Source organism: Anarrhichthys ocellatus, unplaced genomic scaffold (assembly GCF_004355925.1).
Source record: "Anarrhichthys ocellatus isolate YVR2014 unplaced genomic scaffold, GSC_Weel_1.0 scaffold24, whole genome shotgun sequence".
In the NCBI taxonomy this organism is placed as follows: domain Eukaryota; kingdom Metazoa; phylum Chordata; class Actinopteri; order Perciformes; family Anarhichadidae; genus Anarrhichthys; species Anarrhichthys ocellatus.
This window is the reverse complement of record NW_022280054.1, coordinates 5826534-5840536: the sequence shown is the minus strand read 5'-3', so window position 1 is coordinate 5840536 and position 14003 is coordinate 5826534. Positions and strand designations below refer to the sequence as shown.

Here is a 14003-nt window from a genome sequence, read left to right as displayed (position 1 = left end):
TGCTTGTAAATTAGGACTGTCCTGAATTTTTCGGGATGTCTGGTTTCCCTCGGCACATATCGTGCTTATTGCTATTGATTGATACTATTATGCCCCCTAAAGATTGTGTGCTGGTATGGTGTAATAATTACTAAAGCAATTGCAAATGAAAGTGATTCTGTGACAATTATCCGCATGGCGGTTTTCACTTAATTTTGGTACCCATGGACAAAAACATAAATCAGCGCCTATGAACATGGCTTTTGATATTTAGCCCTGTTGACTTTATTATTTAGGGTGTCGGGGAGGGTTTTAAATTTGTTTTAAATTACAATTTTCTTTTACAGGGGCAGACCCTCAGGCTCCTGCCAATTATGTGTCTTTCCTCCATTTTAAAACATTTCCAGGCGCCCATGCTGCTAGCTAGTCACCTTTGGGTAGAGCCAGGCTAGCTCTTTCAGGCTTGCTAAGCTAAGCTAATGATGTTTGTCTCTAGCCTTGTATTTTGCATACAGACATGAATCTTCTCAATTCACTTTGACAGACAAGTGAATGTAATTTCCCAAAATGTTCAGCTATTCCTTCAAAGAATTGGTTGTTTTCTGCAGTTTAGTTCACGTGCAAGAGGCAACACAGCATCATACTTATTTCTCAACACATTCAACATTATTCATCAGCATTGATCTAAATGTTACAACGTCACAAGTCACTTTCAGACCAGACAAGTGCAATGCTGCCTTCAGCAGAGTTTTAACAGGGGGGCTAATAGAGACAGTATGCAGTTGACAGCCAATTCAGTCCTGCAGGGCGAGAGGCCAAAATCCTTGAGTTCCAGCCCTGTTTGAGGAAAGATCAAACGCTCAGTGCAACAGCTGTTGAGCTGGAGGCTCTCCCCACTCAGCCACTAGATGGAAACAATAGTCCTCTGCACCGCACAATCACTGTTGCATCCATTTGTTGCATGTTATGCCTGATTCTGTGCACTGTTTTGTCTTTTGCCATCATGCCAATTCAAATCATCCTATCTACGGATCCATTGTGTCTTTGTGTTTTTAGAGGGACCATCCTTCGACATGGTCCACCCTTGAAGCACCTGCCCCCCACTGAAGTGTCCTTAAGGAAGCCAATGAAACCCCCTACCAGCTGCAGGAGAGCTTTGTTTAACAGAAGAGAACTGATCTGCAGGGCTCAATAAAGTTTCATGTTAAACTGCTTGAAAACATTAGCAGAAAATGGTGACAGAGTAATTATGAGGCAGCAACAGTAAAACACCACTGGGACTATTGTTTTACAAGAGGAGCAGGCTTTTCTCTACGACTATACTGGAGAAAAACTATACTGGTGTTTGAGCAGCACAGATAAAGTCTTATGGAAGCACAGGATGAAGTTTTTGTATCACATTTTAAATTTTCCTTAATAGCTCTTATATGTATAATTGCTTAATTAATGATAATACAAGTTTCAGATCCTTTTGAATTGTAAATATTACTCTTTGTGTTGATAACTGACTGTACAGGCTGCTCCTGACGTTGTCACCCACCAGTGGTCTAAAGTAACTTAAATATCTGATATCACGTAAAAAATACAACAAGACAGGGGCCATTATTTCCTGCATATGGGTACTTTTAATTATTACTTGAAGTATTTTGCTGATTATTCTTTACTTTTACTCAAGTTTGTCAAACTAGGCATCTAGCTTTACTACATACAAATGTAATCTTAATACATACAAGTGTATAATTAAAGATCTGGGTGAGTTGGGGCCCACAGCTCATGTTTTGCTCTAAGGTCCCCTAGCAGGTCAATCCGGCCCTGTATATACTAGTATAAATTTGAATGCAGGACTTTTACTTAGAATGGAGTATTCTTCCATGTCTACGTTGAGTATACTTCTGCTCCCACTGTTTATGAGTAGTGATAATCCCATAAACTAAGGGCCATTCTGCAAAAAGAGCAATGGTGGGTGAGGTATCATTTTACTTAAATAAAAGTAGCAACACTGTGAACATCCTGCATTCAAACTGCTGCAGAAGCTAAATGTAGTCGTCATACAAAGAAACCTGTGAGTGTAATACAATTATACCACTCAATTATTAATACCAATGCATCGATATCTAAGGAGCATTTCATTGTTGTAGTTTGTTGGGATGATGCTAATTTGAACCACTTAACTCTGTTTTGTTGCCGATGTAAAATCTTAATTTAAAGTAGAGCAAATTGTCTGTCTAATAAATTAAGTAGGCTAGGACTAAAATATGTTTCTCTGCAGTATGAAAAGGAAAAACTCAAGTAAAATGCAAGAACCACAAATGTGTCAGCAGCCTATTGGGTGATAACCCACACAAAGAGTAGCCCTACTTGAATGCAGGCCATTTTGAATTACTTTTACCTGTACATTTGCAATTCACACCTTTTCGTATCGCTATTTTACTCTAGTTAAGAGTCTCTGCATGAAATTCAAAGCAGACACGTGAGAGGTATTTGACCATCCTCCAGCATCTGTCTGATAATTTCCCTTGTGTGGTGCTGCCGGTTGAAACGTGAGCGTCACGGAGCCCCCTCCTCTACCCCCTCCTCCTCCTCTCGGTCTCTCCCCGACTGAAGTCCCACTGAGCGGCTCTCAAACTTCAGTGTCGAGCCTGAAAGCGGAGGACGAAGAGCGGCGAGCCGACAGACACACACACACAGACAGACAGACAGACTCGCAGCTAATCAACGGCTTTTTTGGAGCCGCAACAAACGGCGCAAACGTCCGCTTTGATAACTGCTTTTTATCAACGGTTACGAACGGTCGGTTTGAGGACTTCCACTCAGCTCTCCGTGTTTGTATTTTGATGGTTTTTCCTCCGTTGTTTTGTCGAAGTTTCCGACTGTCACGTCTGAGGTACGGAGTGTTGGATCGATCGTTTTAATTCAGCACTAAATAATTGAACACTTCGCGACTTGAGGCAGCTTCTTTTAGGAGTGTTTTTCTTTCTGTCGGAGCAGTAACGGTAAAGGCAACACTTGGACCTGCCTTCGCCATGGGGAAATAGCGGGGGATCTGTCCGCGAGCGACCCCGCGTTTCTGACTCTTTCATGATCTAAAAAGACAGAGCTCCGTTTTTTGACTGAAACAATGGGCATGGACGGCTGTCCGCTGAAGGTGGGGATTTTCCTGTGGTGTCTGCTGGTGATTTCTGGCTCCGGCTTCGAGATCGGCTCCTACGACCTGGAGCGAGGCAGACCGGCCAAGTGCGAGCCCATCGTGATCCCCATGTGCGAGGGGATCGGCTACAACCTCACCCGGATGCCTAACTTCATGGACCACGACGACCAGAAGGAGGCTGCCATCAAGCTGAACGAGTTCGCCCCACTGGTGGCGTACGGCTGTGACGTGCACCTCCGCTTCTTCCTCTGCTCCCTCTACGCCCCCATGTGCACGGACAAAGTGTCCACCTCCATCCCCGCCTGCAGACCCATGTGTGAGCAGGCCAGGGAGAGGTGTGCCCCCGTCATGAAGAAGTTCAGCTACACCTGGCCGGACTCGCTGGACTGCTCCAAGCTGCCCACCAGGAACGACCCCAACGCCCTGTGCATGGAGGCCCCTGAGAACGAGACCAGGACGGAGGTGAAGAAAGGCGAGGGCATGCTCCCGGTGCCCCCTCGCCCCAGGCAGCCTGGCAGCGCCCGCTCTCCGGGCGGCATTGGGTCCTGCGAGAACCCGGACAAGTATCAGTTTGTGGAGAAGAGCCAGTCGTGTGCCCCCCGCTGCTCCCCGGCTGTAGACGTCTTCTGGTCCAGGCAGGACAAGGACTTTGCCTTCATTTGGATGACGGTGTGGTCCGTACTCTGCTTCGTCTCCACCGCCTTCACCGTCCTCACCTTCCTCCTGGAGCCCCACCGCTTCCAGTACCCCGAGCGCCCCATCATCTTCCTCTCAATGTGCTACAACGTCTACTCCGTGGCCTTCGTCATTCGCTCGGTAGCCGGTGCCGAGAACATCGCCTGCGACCGGGAGCACGGAGAGCTGTACATCATCCAGGAGGGGCTGGAATCGACGGGCTGCACCATCGTCTTCCTCATCCTCTACTACTTCGGCATGGCCTCTTCCATCTGGTGGGTCATCCTCACCCTCACCTGGTTCCTGGCTGCAGGGAAGAAGTGGGGCCACGAGGCCATCGAAGCCCACAGCAACTACTTCCACATGGCCGCGTGGGGCATCCCGGCTCTGAAGACCATCGTCATCCTCACCATGAGGAAGGTGGCTGGAGACGAGCTGACGGGACTGTGCTACGTGGGGAGCATGGACTCCGGGGCGCTCACGGGCTTCGTCCTCATCCCTCTGTCCTGCTACCTGATCATCGGCACCTCCTTCATCCTCACCGGCTTCGTGGCTCTCTTCCACATCCGGAAAGTGATGAAGACGGAGGGCACCAACACGGAGAAGCTGGAGAAGCTCATGGTGAAGATCGGCATCTACTCCATCCTCTACACGGTGCCGGCCACCTGCGTCATAGTCTGCTACTTCTACGAGAGGCTGAACATGGACTACTGGAAGCTGAGGGGGCTGCAGATGAAGTGCGGGTCGTTCAGCGGGCCGAGCAGCGACTGCTCGCTGCAGACGTCGGTGCCCACGGTGGCCGTGTTCATGCTGAAGATCTTCATGTCGCTGGTGGTCGGCATCACCAGTGGCGTGTGGGTGTGGAGCTCTAAGACCCTGCAGACCTGGCAGGGCCTGTGCAGCCGGAAGCTCACCGACAGGACTAGAAGTAGAAAACCCTGCAGCGGCGTCAGCTGTGGCAGCACACACTGCCACTACAAATCTCCTGCTGTGGTCCTGCACATGGCCAAGACTGACCTGCACTCAGACAACCCTACACATGTCTGAGAGGTAGCATGACACACACACACACACACTGACAAATGCAACCACACACACACACCTATGCCCTGAATAAGGAGCTGCTAAAGACTTTGTGGTGGAATTGAACTGTCCGTTGCTCTGCTGCTGCCGAGGGGACAGAGGACACACAGGCCTCACTATGAGAAACTAATCTATCAACAGTATTCAATGCATAAAGGGAAATGTTCAGTATTGTTACCCATATCTTTCTGTTTCATAGTGATCTGTGCAGTAGACATGCCCAGCGTTTCAAAGCAAAAAAAAAGACTGTTATGGGAGGTATGTTGGGAAATATTCTCCTCCCCAAAAGTGGCATGATTAATAACTGTATAAATCTGTATAAATGTTTTATTTATTGTAAATATATTTAATTTAAAGTTGTCTCTTATGAGATTTGTTGTTTAGATGCATTTATTAAAAAGGTAAAGGGAAATGAAGTGCCTTTTATAAGAACTCTGGTTCTGGTCTTTTTGGAGGAAAATAAATTTGTTGAATTCCTGTTCACCTTCCTCGCTGCCTGGTGTGATTGTTTGTAACTATCTCACATTCTTATGAACGTTTAACCATCTTAACAGTCTTAACAGTTAAACTGACTAATAGTCACAATGATTGCTCATTTCAGTCTTGGTTTTCTTTATTTTCCTGCCATTCTTCTCCGGAGATTTTTATATTTTATTTATTTTTTGCAGCGGGGCTCCCTGCCAAGTGTGTTGTCTTCTAAGTGCATGATGCTACACATCCCCAGAGGCGTCCCCAACAATAATCCTCAAAGAGAATCACTGATGAATAGAGTGGCGAACCGTGGCAAGTATTAATGTTTGCATCATCGTCTTAAAAATGCAGGAGCGGAGGAATATATTTAATTAATGGCTGCTTTAATTCTCCCACCAACATCATTGTTGTTGCCCTCTCGCTGCTCCATTTGATCCCCGTGCAAACACTGAGCACTTTGATCTGAGAGGACGAGTCTGAAGTGGATTTCAGCCTTATTGCATGGTTTCACTGGCAGATTTAATTTTAGCACAGGCACTCAAAATAGTGGTTGTTCATCGAGTAGATGGATATTTCACTTAATATTTAAGCTTATATGTGGGTTGTGGCTCTTGGAAGCTGTATTTCGGGTGTAAATTAAGGGAGTTCCGCTATGTATAAGATGTGTAAATGTTTAAATAGGCCTTTTGTTTGGTGAAAGAAACTACCATCAGGCATAAATAATCACTGACTGATTCGGAAAAAAGTAATGCTTAACGTTGTTTTCATTAAATAAATACCTAAGTTGGGTCTTGCCACTAACATTTCAGTAATAAAGTCCATTTTATTAAGCACAAGAGGCACTGTGTTCTCACGTGGTGCATAAAAAAAAATGAAAATAAATAGCGTTTACATTACGGGACTTTAACAATTTAAGTGCCAACGTAATTTGCAGCCACACACAGCAAGTCGTTTCACGGGCAAAACACAGTGGAAAGTACAGTGTTTGACAGCAGTGGGATTGATTATTATGTCTGCGTGTAATTGTGTGCTGTGTTACCAGCAGCAGCAGCAGCACATGGGAGTGATAGCATGGAAAAAAAATGTGATGACCAGGAGCTTGTTTTTATTACGTTATTGGAACCTCAGCAGTGTGAAGCAGGCGTGTGCTCGCTGACATCTCCAGAGGTTAAAAGTTGTTCTGTTTTCCTTTGCATTCCAGCAGAAGTATAATAAGATCCATGTACTACAGCACATGTTAGTATTCATTTACTAAAAAACACATCAGTCTCAATCAAAGCTGCATAATGTCTCTGTCGTAAATTAACCACATTTTCCACTCGGTGCGGTGTTGTGTGGATCTGTGCAACGCCTGAGTTAACTTAAATTACTTATTCCTTCCCTCCGCAGAACACGATGCGGGTTAACTACCAGCATCCTCCCCCCTCCTTTTTTTTTGTTTTCATTACTCAGCCATTGTAAACGTTGTCCATGACTTGGCAGGCGAGCGTTGCGAGTCCTGGACTCTGACACCGTGTGGATCACATTTAACTGTTTAAAAAGGCATGTTTTGCTTGGAGCTCGCTCGTAGGCAGAGACTCGGCTGGTGGTGGTTTTAGCCACATGTTCCAGTTCATGGGCGCCTGAACGGGGCGCGTGCTTCCTCCCCAGTTTACACTCCAGTGACATGACCCAGAGAGGCCAAACACTTGCTGTGTGAGACACAAACCAGCTTGTCCCACCTGCGCTGAGCTGCACTGATTAGATAGGAAGGAGGTAGCCGCAGAGGGTTAAGGACACGGGGGTAGTACAGAGGGCAAGTTTGTCTTCTGCTGCAAAGCTTTGTTTAAATCTCCTTTTCCCTTCTCAGCATTTCTCTTTTTTTTCAGTTTCTTGCCCTTTCTGCATTTTTCCACATATGGCTGAATATGACTAAGACAGGTTTTTCTTCTTTAAATCACAAAGGTCAACAGAAATGACTTGTTATAGCAGCAGCAGGATGTCTTTGCTCTGTTTTCCTTTTCCACAAATATGAATTCTATCACTACATTTCCAGGTCACTGGAAGCTATTTTTAGTTTATCTCTTTCGCAGAGGAAAGGAATCAGTGGTGCGCAGAGCTTCAGATAGAGGCAAGAAAGAAACGTTCATTCCAAAAACAGAGTTTGTTTGAGCTGTGGTTCCTTTGGCGCCAGAGATGTGGCTGCCGGGAACACCTTCACACACACACACACACACACACACCTGAGGTCTGCAGTGCTGGAGCAGCGGCAGCCAATCAACACCAAGCTTGTTGTGAAGAAGACCCCACCCCGACTGCCAGTAATGTCCATTTTCAGGAGCAAGTAAGCTCGGTCTCGCTCGAAAGATTTAGTTTGGCTGAGTCTCCGCGCTGTTTTTCTTCTATGCTGGCTCAGGAGGTTAAATAGTGTCAGTCACACTGAGCAGCAAGTTTGTCTGGGCCAAAAACAGTGAGACTACTCTCAGAAAAGGCTTCACTTTTCCTCATAGGTTATTCAGGAACATTTCATTGTGTTGACTGTGAGCCTAACGGTGTATTTATTTGTTCTAAAGCAGCACAGAACGGGTGTATTTACCCAGGATTTGTGCATTTCTTTTTGATAAAGAGGCGTAAAAACACCTTTCCCGCTTTAGTTGCTGACGCCATGTTTTTGTCTGCTGAGGAGAAATCCCTCCATCTGGTCATGGGTCTGATTAAAGGCGATCATTATGGCATCAATGCGTCTCCCTCATAGACTTAAACCCCTGCCCACCCCTGAGGGGTTAAAAAAAAAAAGAGAGAAAATAAAGCATCCTTCATTACCCTGCCCTCCCGCCTTCTGCAGTCCCTCACCCCCCTTGAGTCACCCCCCTTGAGCACTATCCCTTTCCTGTGCTGTTTTGATGTGTAAATGAGCGCATTGAAAACCTGCAGGCCCCCAAAGAGATGCTTTCCATGAAAATGCAGCAGTCAGAGAGCACCAGAGTTCACACAGCTCACCACTCCTCGCAACCGGACTCCAATCAGACACCCAGTACGCCGCCGCTGTCTCGTCTGTTAGAGCGGGACACAAACATAAAATCACACACACACTATTGTACCGACGCATGCTGAATCATAACATCATGCAGACGTAAACATTTACACTGTGACCTCTGAGAAGAATCCACTCCAGAGGTTAAAAAAAAAAAAAAAAAAAAAACGCACATGTGAGTTCGAGAATTTGGCTTTGCAGTGACTTTTTTTGTTAAAATGAGGATACAGTGTCAAGTGGCTGAAGAGATACGGTGGCTGAGATTTTTTCTGCAGCATCTATCATGTCAGTGAAATGAAAGGCTGAGAGATTAAAAGACTGCTTCAGAGTACAGAGGATTGTCTGTGTGGTTCAGTGTCTTGGAATTTCAGAAGCACCGCAGAGGAAGAAATACACAAAGGTTTTTTATTCCATTCAAAATAACATGTTTTCTAATCAACAGCAACACATCTATCAGGAGTGTATGTACAATTAGATGAATCAAAAGTCCCTTTCATATTCACTCTCCGTTTTGTCTTTTCCTTCTCAGACAATCAGACATCCTCATTAAAGGGCTATACAATCTGCACAGCATACGCCACCCTCTATCCTTAGAATGGTAAAATCACATATCTCACACAAAAAGAACAATAACCTCAAATTAAAACAAAGTACTGCAATTTACCAGCAATTGAACTTACATAACTTTTCAGGGATGAAGCTGGAGCCACTATTAAGAAGGTCCTTCCACACAAAAAGTTTTAAAAAAATTATAAAGAGAGCTACTACACAAAATACATACATATTTGACCAAGGACATAAAGTTCAAGGAAGTGAAAACCCAAATGAAAAGTGAATATTTTCACACTAGACTCATAACAAAGAGTATAGAATTCATTGCATGATATTGAAGTCGCTACCCATCCTGAACCACAGGCTGAAAATCTTGCATTTCAAACTACAGTATGTTTGTTATAAATGTTCTTAGTTGTTTATTTGGATAATACGCATTTACAATCTTTGATGCAATCTGGATTTAGCTCCTGCAGTGAATGAAGGCATTTATTTAAAATTAGTTTGGGGAAAAGCGTCCACCAAATGAATGCAATGTAACGTGCAGTCAAAGATGCAGGCAGGTCAAAATGGATGCAAATAAGTGGTAACATCGAAGAGTAAAGGCCTGGCAGATTATATTAAGAACATAGTGCAGGAGGAGAAAGAGGACAAAGTTTCAAGAAAAAGTTTCCAGCTTTTTGCTGTATCTTTTTATTTTATTTTCATGTCCTTTGATCAATAGGCAGAAGACAGAGAAGTAAAGCTTTCTCATCCCCCTGTACTCATTCCTGTGCTCCGTCTGCCTGTGGCTGAAGGAGAGATGAATCAGTGAACAGAGGGAGGATCCGCCGCTCGCGCTCGCTCTCTGAAGCCAACAGCATTGCTGTGATCACTGTTAATCTCCTTTGCCACTCTGCTGCCATCTCCTCAGATACATCCATCTCATTTCCAATAGCGTGCACGGCCTCTTCTTCCTTTCTAATTAGGCATCGTCAAGATTTCAGAAGTCACCCTTTGGTGCTCTGCAGCAGGCGAAATTGCTGTTGGAGCCAGGGGGTCAGTGGTGGCAAGTATTTGTTTGAGGGTTAAATCACAGCGGGCCTTTCATCGTGTTGTTATGTTGCACGATCAGAGGCTTGGGATTATGTAGGTCAGACATTGAGAGAGTGAGAGCGCCCCTTTTGTAGCTGCCATTTTTATTCAGTTGCTAGGCAGCACCCTCTCTAATCTCTTGTACCAAAGAGTCTCTCCCCGGAGAAAAAAGAGAGGGAGCAGGAGTTACAAAGGACGGGAAAAAAATGTGAAAACAGCATCAACAAAGAACACAAACCCATGCAAGGACTCCTTTTAGAAACACTCTAAAGGGAGGGAGTGGAAAAGGACAGGATGTGGGAGTCTAAGCTCGGCCCTGAAACCCACTCTGGCCCTGCTGAACATCTTTAAACCCCCGTGGTTTTGTTTGTGCCATTGACTGAATCACTGAAGGATGATCACACAACTCCAACTGCAGGGTAGATTCAACATCCTAATGTGCGCCGGTTTGCGAATGCTGGGAAACCTTATTTCAAATCTCGAGTCGAGCTTAGGGTTAGGGTTAGGGTCAGTCCAAATGCTCCAGTGGGTCAGTGAAAGCAGGACGGCTGATGTGAGATTGTGGCACAAATCGCTGTCAACAGGTACCAAAATGGGTCAGAACCAGATCCGGGGACTCGGTCATCTGGCAAGTGTGTCTGCTGTCACACTGCCACCGCACCCCCACCCTAAATGTGCTCATGTCACGCTCAGCCATCAAAGGCTCACCCCTCGGCTCTGTGTTCTCAGAGAGGAGACCCCCACCCCCCTACACACACAGATCCCCTCCCTCCCACCCCGGCCCCGGGCTCTGTAAGGATCTGCTATTCTCCGTTGCATTTCACACTCTTTGATTGGGAGTTTTGAAGTTTGTTCTTGTTTTCACATTTGACTTGGTTGTGTTTCATATTGATTGTCTTCGCTCAGAAGTATCCAGACGATTCGGCAAAACTGGCACTGTGCTGTTGCTTCTGACGCTCTTAATGTCTGTACGCTAAATATGAAGCTACAGCTAACAGCCTGTTAGTTAGCATTGCATAAATAGCTGAGTTTACGCTCACGTTGCGTTTTCACAGGAGGTTATTGTACTCGCTTTTTATACTTTTTATTAGATACAGTAAATAAGTTTGAACTGATTTTGTTTCCTTTAGACAGAGCCATGCTAGCTGTTTCCAGTCTTTCTTCTAAGCTAAGCTATAAAACCAAAAAAATGTAAAGCGCCAACTTGCGGTTTTTGTATGTTTTTTTCTGTTGTTTTTTTACAGCTATGTTAATTTATAAATTTAAGAAGTGGGTGGATTTTGTTATCTTACGACAGAGCCAGGCTAAGCTAGCAGCTGCAGGCGGTAGCTTAATGTTTAATGTACGGACATGAATCTTCTAATCTAAGTCTCAGCAAGAAAGCTCAGTAGTTTTTAAAAGCTTGGAAACTTCATTCACAACGTCAACATTGGAATGCTGACAATGCTTTGCTTGAAAACCTTAATGGAAGCTTTGATTGTAAAATAATGAAATTCGGTGCAGCCCTAAACTATTGCTTTAAAATTATATTTCATGTATTAATTATTGATATTCAGCAGAGATGACAAAATGTTAATCTTATAATAATCATAATAATAGAAGGGAATAAATGAAGAACAATTTCCTGTAACACCAGACCAGACACTGTTTCCCCAAAGCATGCTAAGCTAACCAGACGTAGCCTAGTGGGCCAAATGGTCAAATATGAGAATGGTAGGCTATCAATCTCCCGGTAAGAAAGCCAAAATGTTCTAAACTATTCTTTTAAAAGTGAGTGGGACACATGAAGCAGACTCAAACAGAGGAGGCATTTTAAACGACCCGACTGTCGAAAGGTATAAAAGTCCTTTGTGAACCAGCTCAAAGGTTGTATGGTGGGATGTAATTGGCTAATTAAGGAGAAGCTGTGTGGGTTTCAGTGCCAGTGTGTGTGTGTGTGTGTGTGTGTGTGTGTGTGTGTTCGGGGTTGTCCTCATCGTAATTCTGCTCTTGGTTTCTCCAAATGAACATGTTAATTAACTCAAATTTGTACTTTTTGCACAGTATCCGCTGAGGTTGTCCAGGGTTGTTTGTATTTTGTGAACAAAATGAGACAGAAAATCCAATGAGACATTTTGGGGAGGGGGTTCAAACACATTTGGCCCAAAAATTTCCTATCATCAATTAAGCCCTTTTTCTGGCCAGGACTGTTGACTCAGGCTGATCACTGTACATGAGCCAGTCTGTGTAGTAAAAGGAACCAGCTGGGGCCACACTCATGCTAACACTGGACCTTTTGTCAAGGTCTCAGCCCCCCTACAAGTTAAATAAAAACCTTGTTGCATGAGAGATACTCTTTGTGTGGAAGCAGACATTGTTCCTATTGTGGCGTGTCAAGGCTGCCATGCCAGGTCCAACACAGTGCTGAATAAACTGTGGTTTGTGTACATACTGTAACTGTAGGCTGTGGAAAAGGAGCGAGGCAGCGGTCTGTGATGATCTTGGCGGCCGGTGAGGATTTGGCATGTAGAGCAAGAGCTCGGAGCAGCAGTACCACATGCAGCCCTTTACCTCAGGATAATAACTGCTTGTAGAGCAGAGCGGGAGAAAACCTGCAAGGATCAGCCTTCCTGTTCACACCCCATCATGCATGAGCTGGCAGGATCCTTGTGTTGTTATGGTCATGAGACATTTCCTGTGTGTGTTTTGGGGTTGCATCTGGGCTTGTTTACAGCCCAGGCTAGAGCCTCATTAAGTGGAACATGTTACTAGACGGATGTGGAGGGGCTCAAGTGCCTATTAGTGGGGCCGGCCTGTAGCCCCAAACCAGAACCCAACTGGGCCAGGTGCTTCATGATACAGCCTGGTTTCCAGGCAAACAGGGCTAAAATTGGCTTACTCACTAGAAAAGTGTGCATCGTTAATTTCTGCCAAATATCCCCCCCCCCCACCCCCCTCTGAAACACCACATGTTTTATCATCCATGGTGATCTCTCAAATTCGACATTGAATTTTAGGAATGGTGATACTCTATATTGTTGTTATCACATCCCATGAAAACACCAAAATCAATCTTCTCTCAACTTCTCTACCCTGCCTTTGGCACTCTAATTCGTTCGTTGCCACTGAAGACCTTTGAAAACTTGTATTTATAGTTTCATTTAAAAACGAGGTTAACTAATTTCATAAAAAAGAAGGGCACTGTAGATTTTAGCAAACATTACTGAAGATGGGGTAAAAATTGCTTTTGTTGGGGACTATTTTAAGCTGCGGATTAATCCGCATTTGGTGCGCTAGTGAATATTTACGACAGCAAGACAATGTGAATGTGGGATCGACTCAAAACCAAAGAGCCCACGTTCATCAGGAACATGTCATGTAGTGCAACAGTGTCGCTCATTGACGGTATACGTAGCAGGATACACACACTTGTTAGTAGAATCAGTTAATTGCTGGTTTCGATCTTTTGATGATCACCAGATCCTTTAAGCGGAAGTTCATTGCATTGTGCGTGGCCACTAAATGCAGAACATACAAGACGGAAAACAGTTTAAACACACTGAGGTGTCCTTGGCTCATCCTTTCGATCTGGTTGTGCATGTGCAAGTAGCCCTTTCTTGTTCATTTGTGTGTGTTCATAACTGTGAGACCCTCACATCTCACAGGCCCCTCTCTCTCTCTCTCAGCAGCAGCGACATGAATTCCTGCACAACTCCAGTGTGAAGTGTCCTGCAAAGACCAAAGCTGTGCAGCAGAGGACAAAGCAGAGAGGGATTAGCGTCCCCCGCCTTTCTGCTCATGCACACCCGCACCGTGTAACACTCGACATAATCAAATACTCACCCAGTGTGACACACAACACAACCAAACACTCTTCTGGGGCTATGCTACTCAAACAAACCCTGCGCTGGAACCCCAGGGGCTGAGGAGAGTGGTGGAGGAGGTGAGGAGGCGGATGTGAGGGAGGCCAAGATCTCGTGGTGTTTATGCTGAACAGCCAGAGAGTGGGAAACGCACGGAACACGATCC

General features: G+C 45.0%; 1 protein-coding gene across 1 annotated transcript; it reads left to right on the top strand.

The window, feature by feature from the left end:
- The first annotated feature begins 2577 nt into the window (after window positions 1-2577).
- fzd9b (frizzled class receptor 9b) lies at window positions 2578-5428 on the top strand. The gene has a single exon (XM_031860479.1). The coding sequence runs from the start codon at window positions 3098-3100 to the stop codon at window positions 4847-4849; it is 1752 nt and encodes a 583-aa protein (XP_031716339.1). The 5' UTR covers window positions 2578-3097; the 3' UTR covers window positions 4850-5428.
- Window positions 5429-14003: the final 8575 nt, after the last annotated feature.

Bases quoted from the DNA above. Each gene is read 5' to 3' on its own strand.
- fzd9b (XM_031860479.1), top strand. From the start codon at position 3,098: ATGGGCATGGACGGCTGTCCGCTGAAGGTGGGGATTTTCCTGTGGTGT.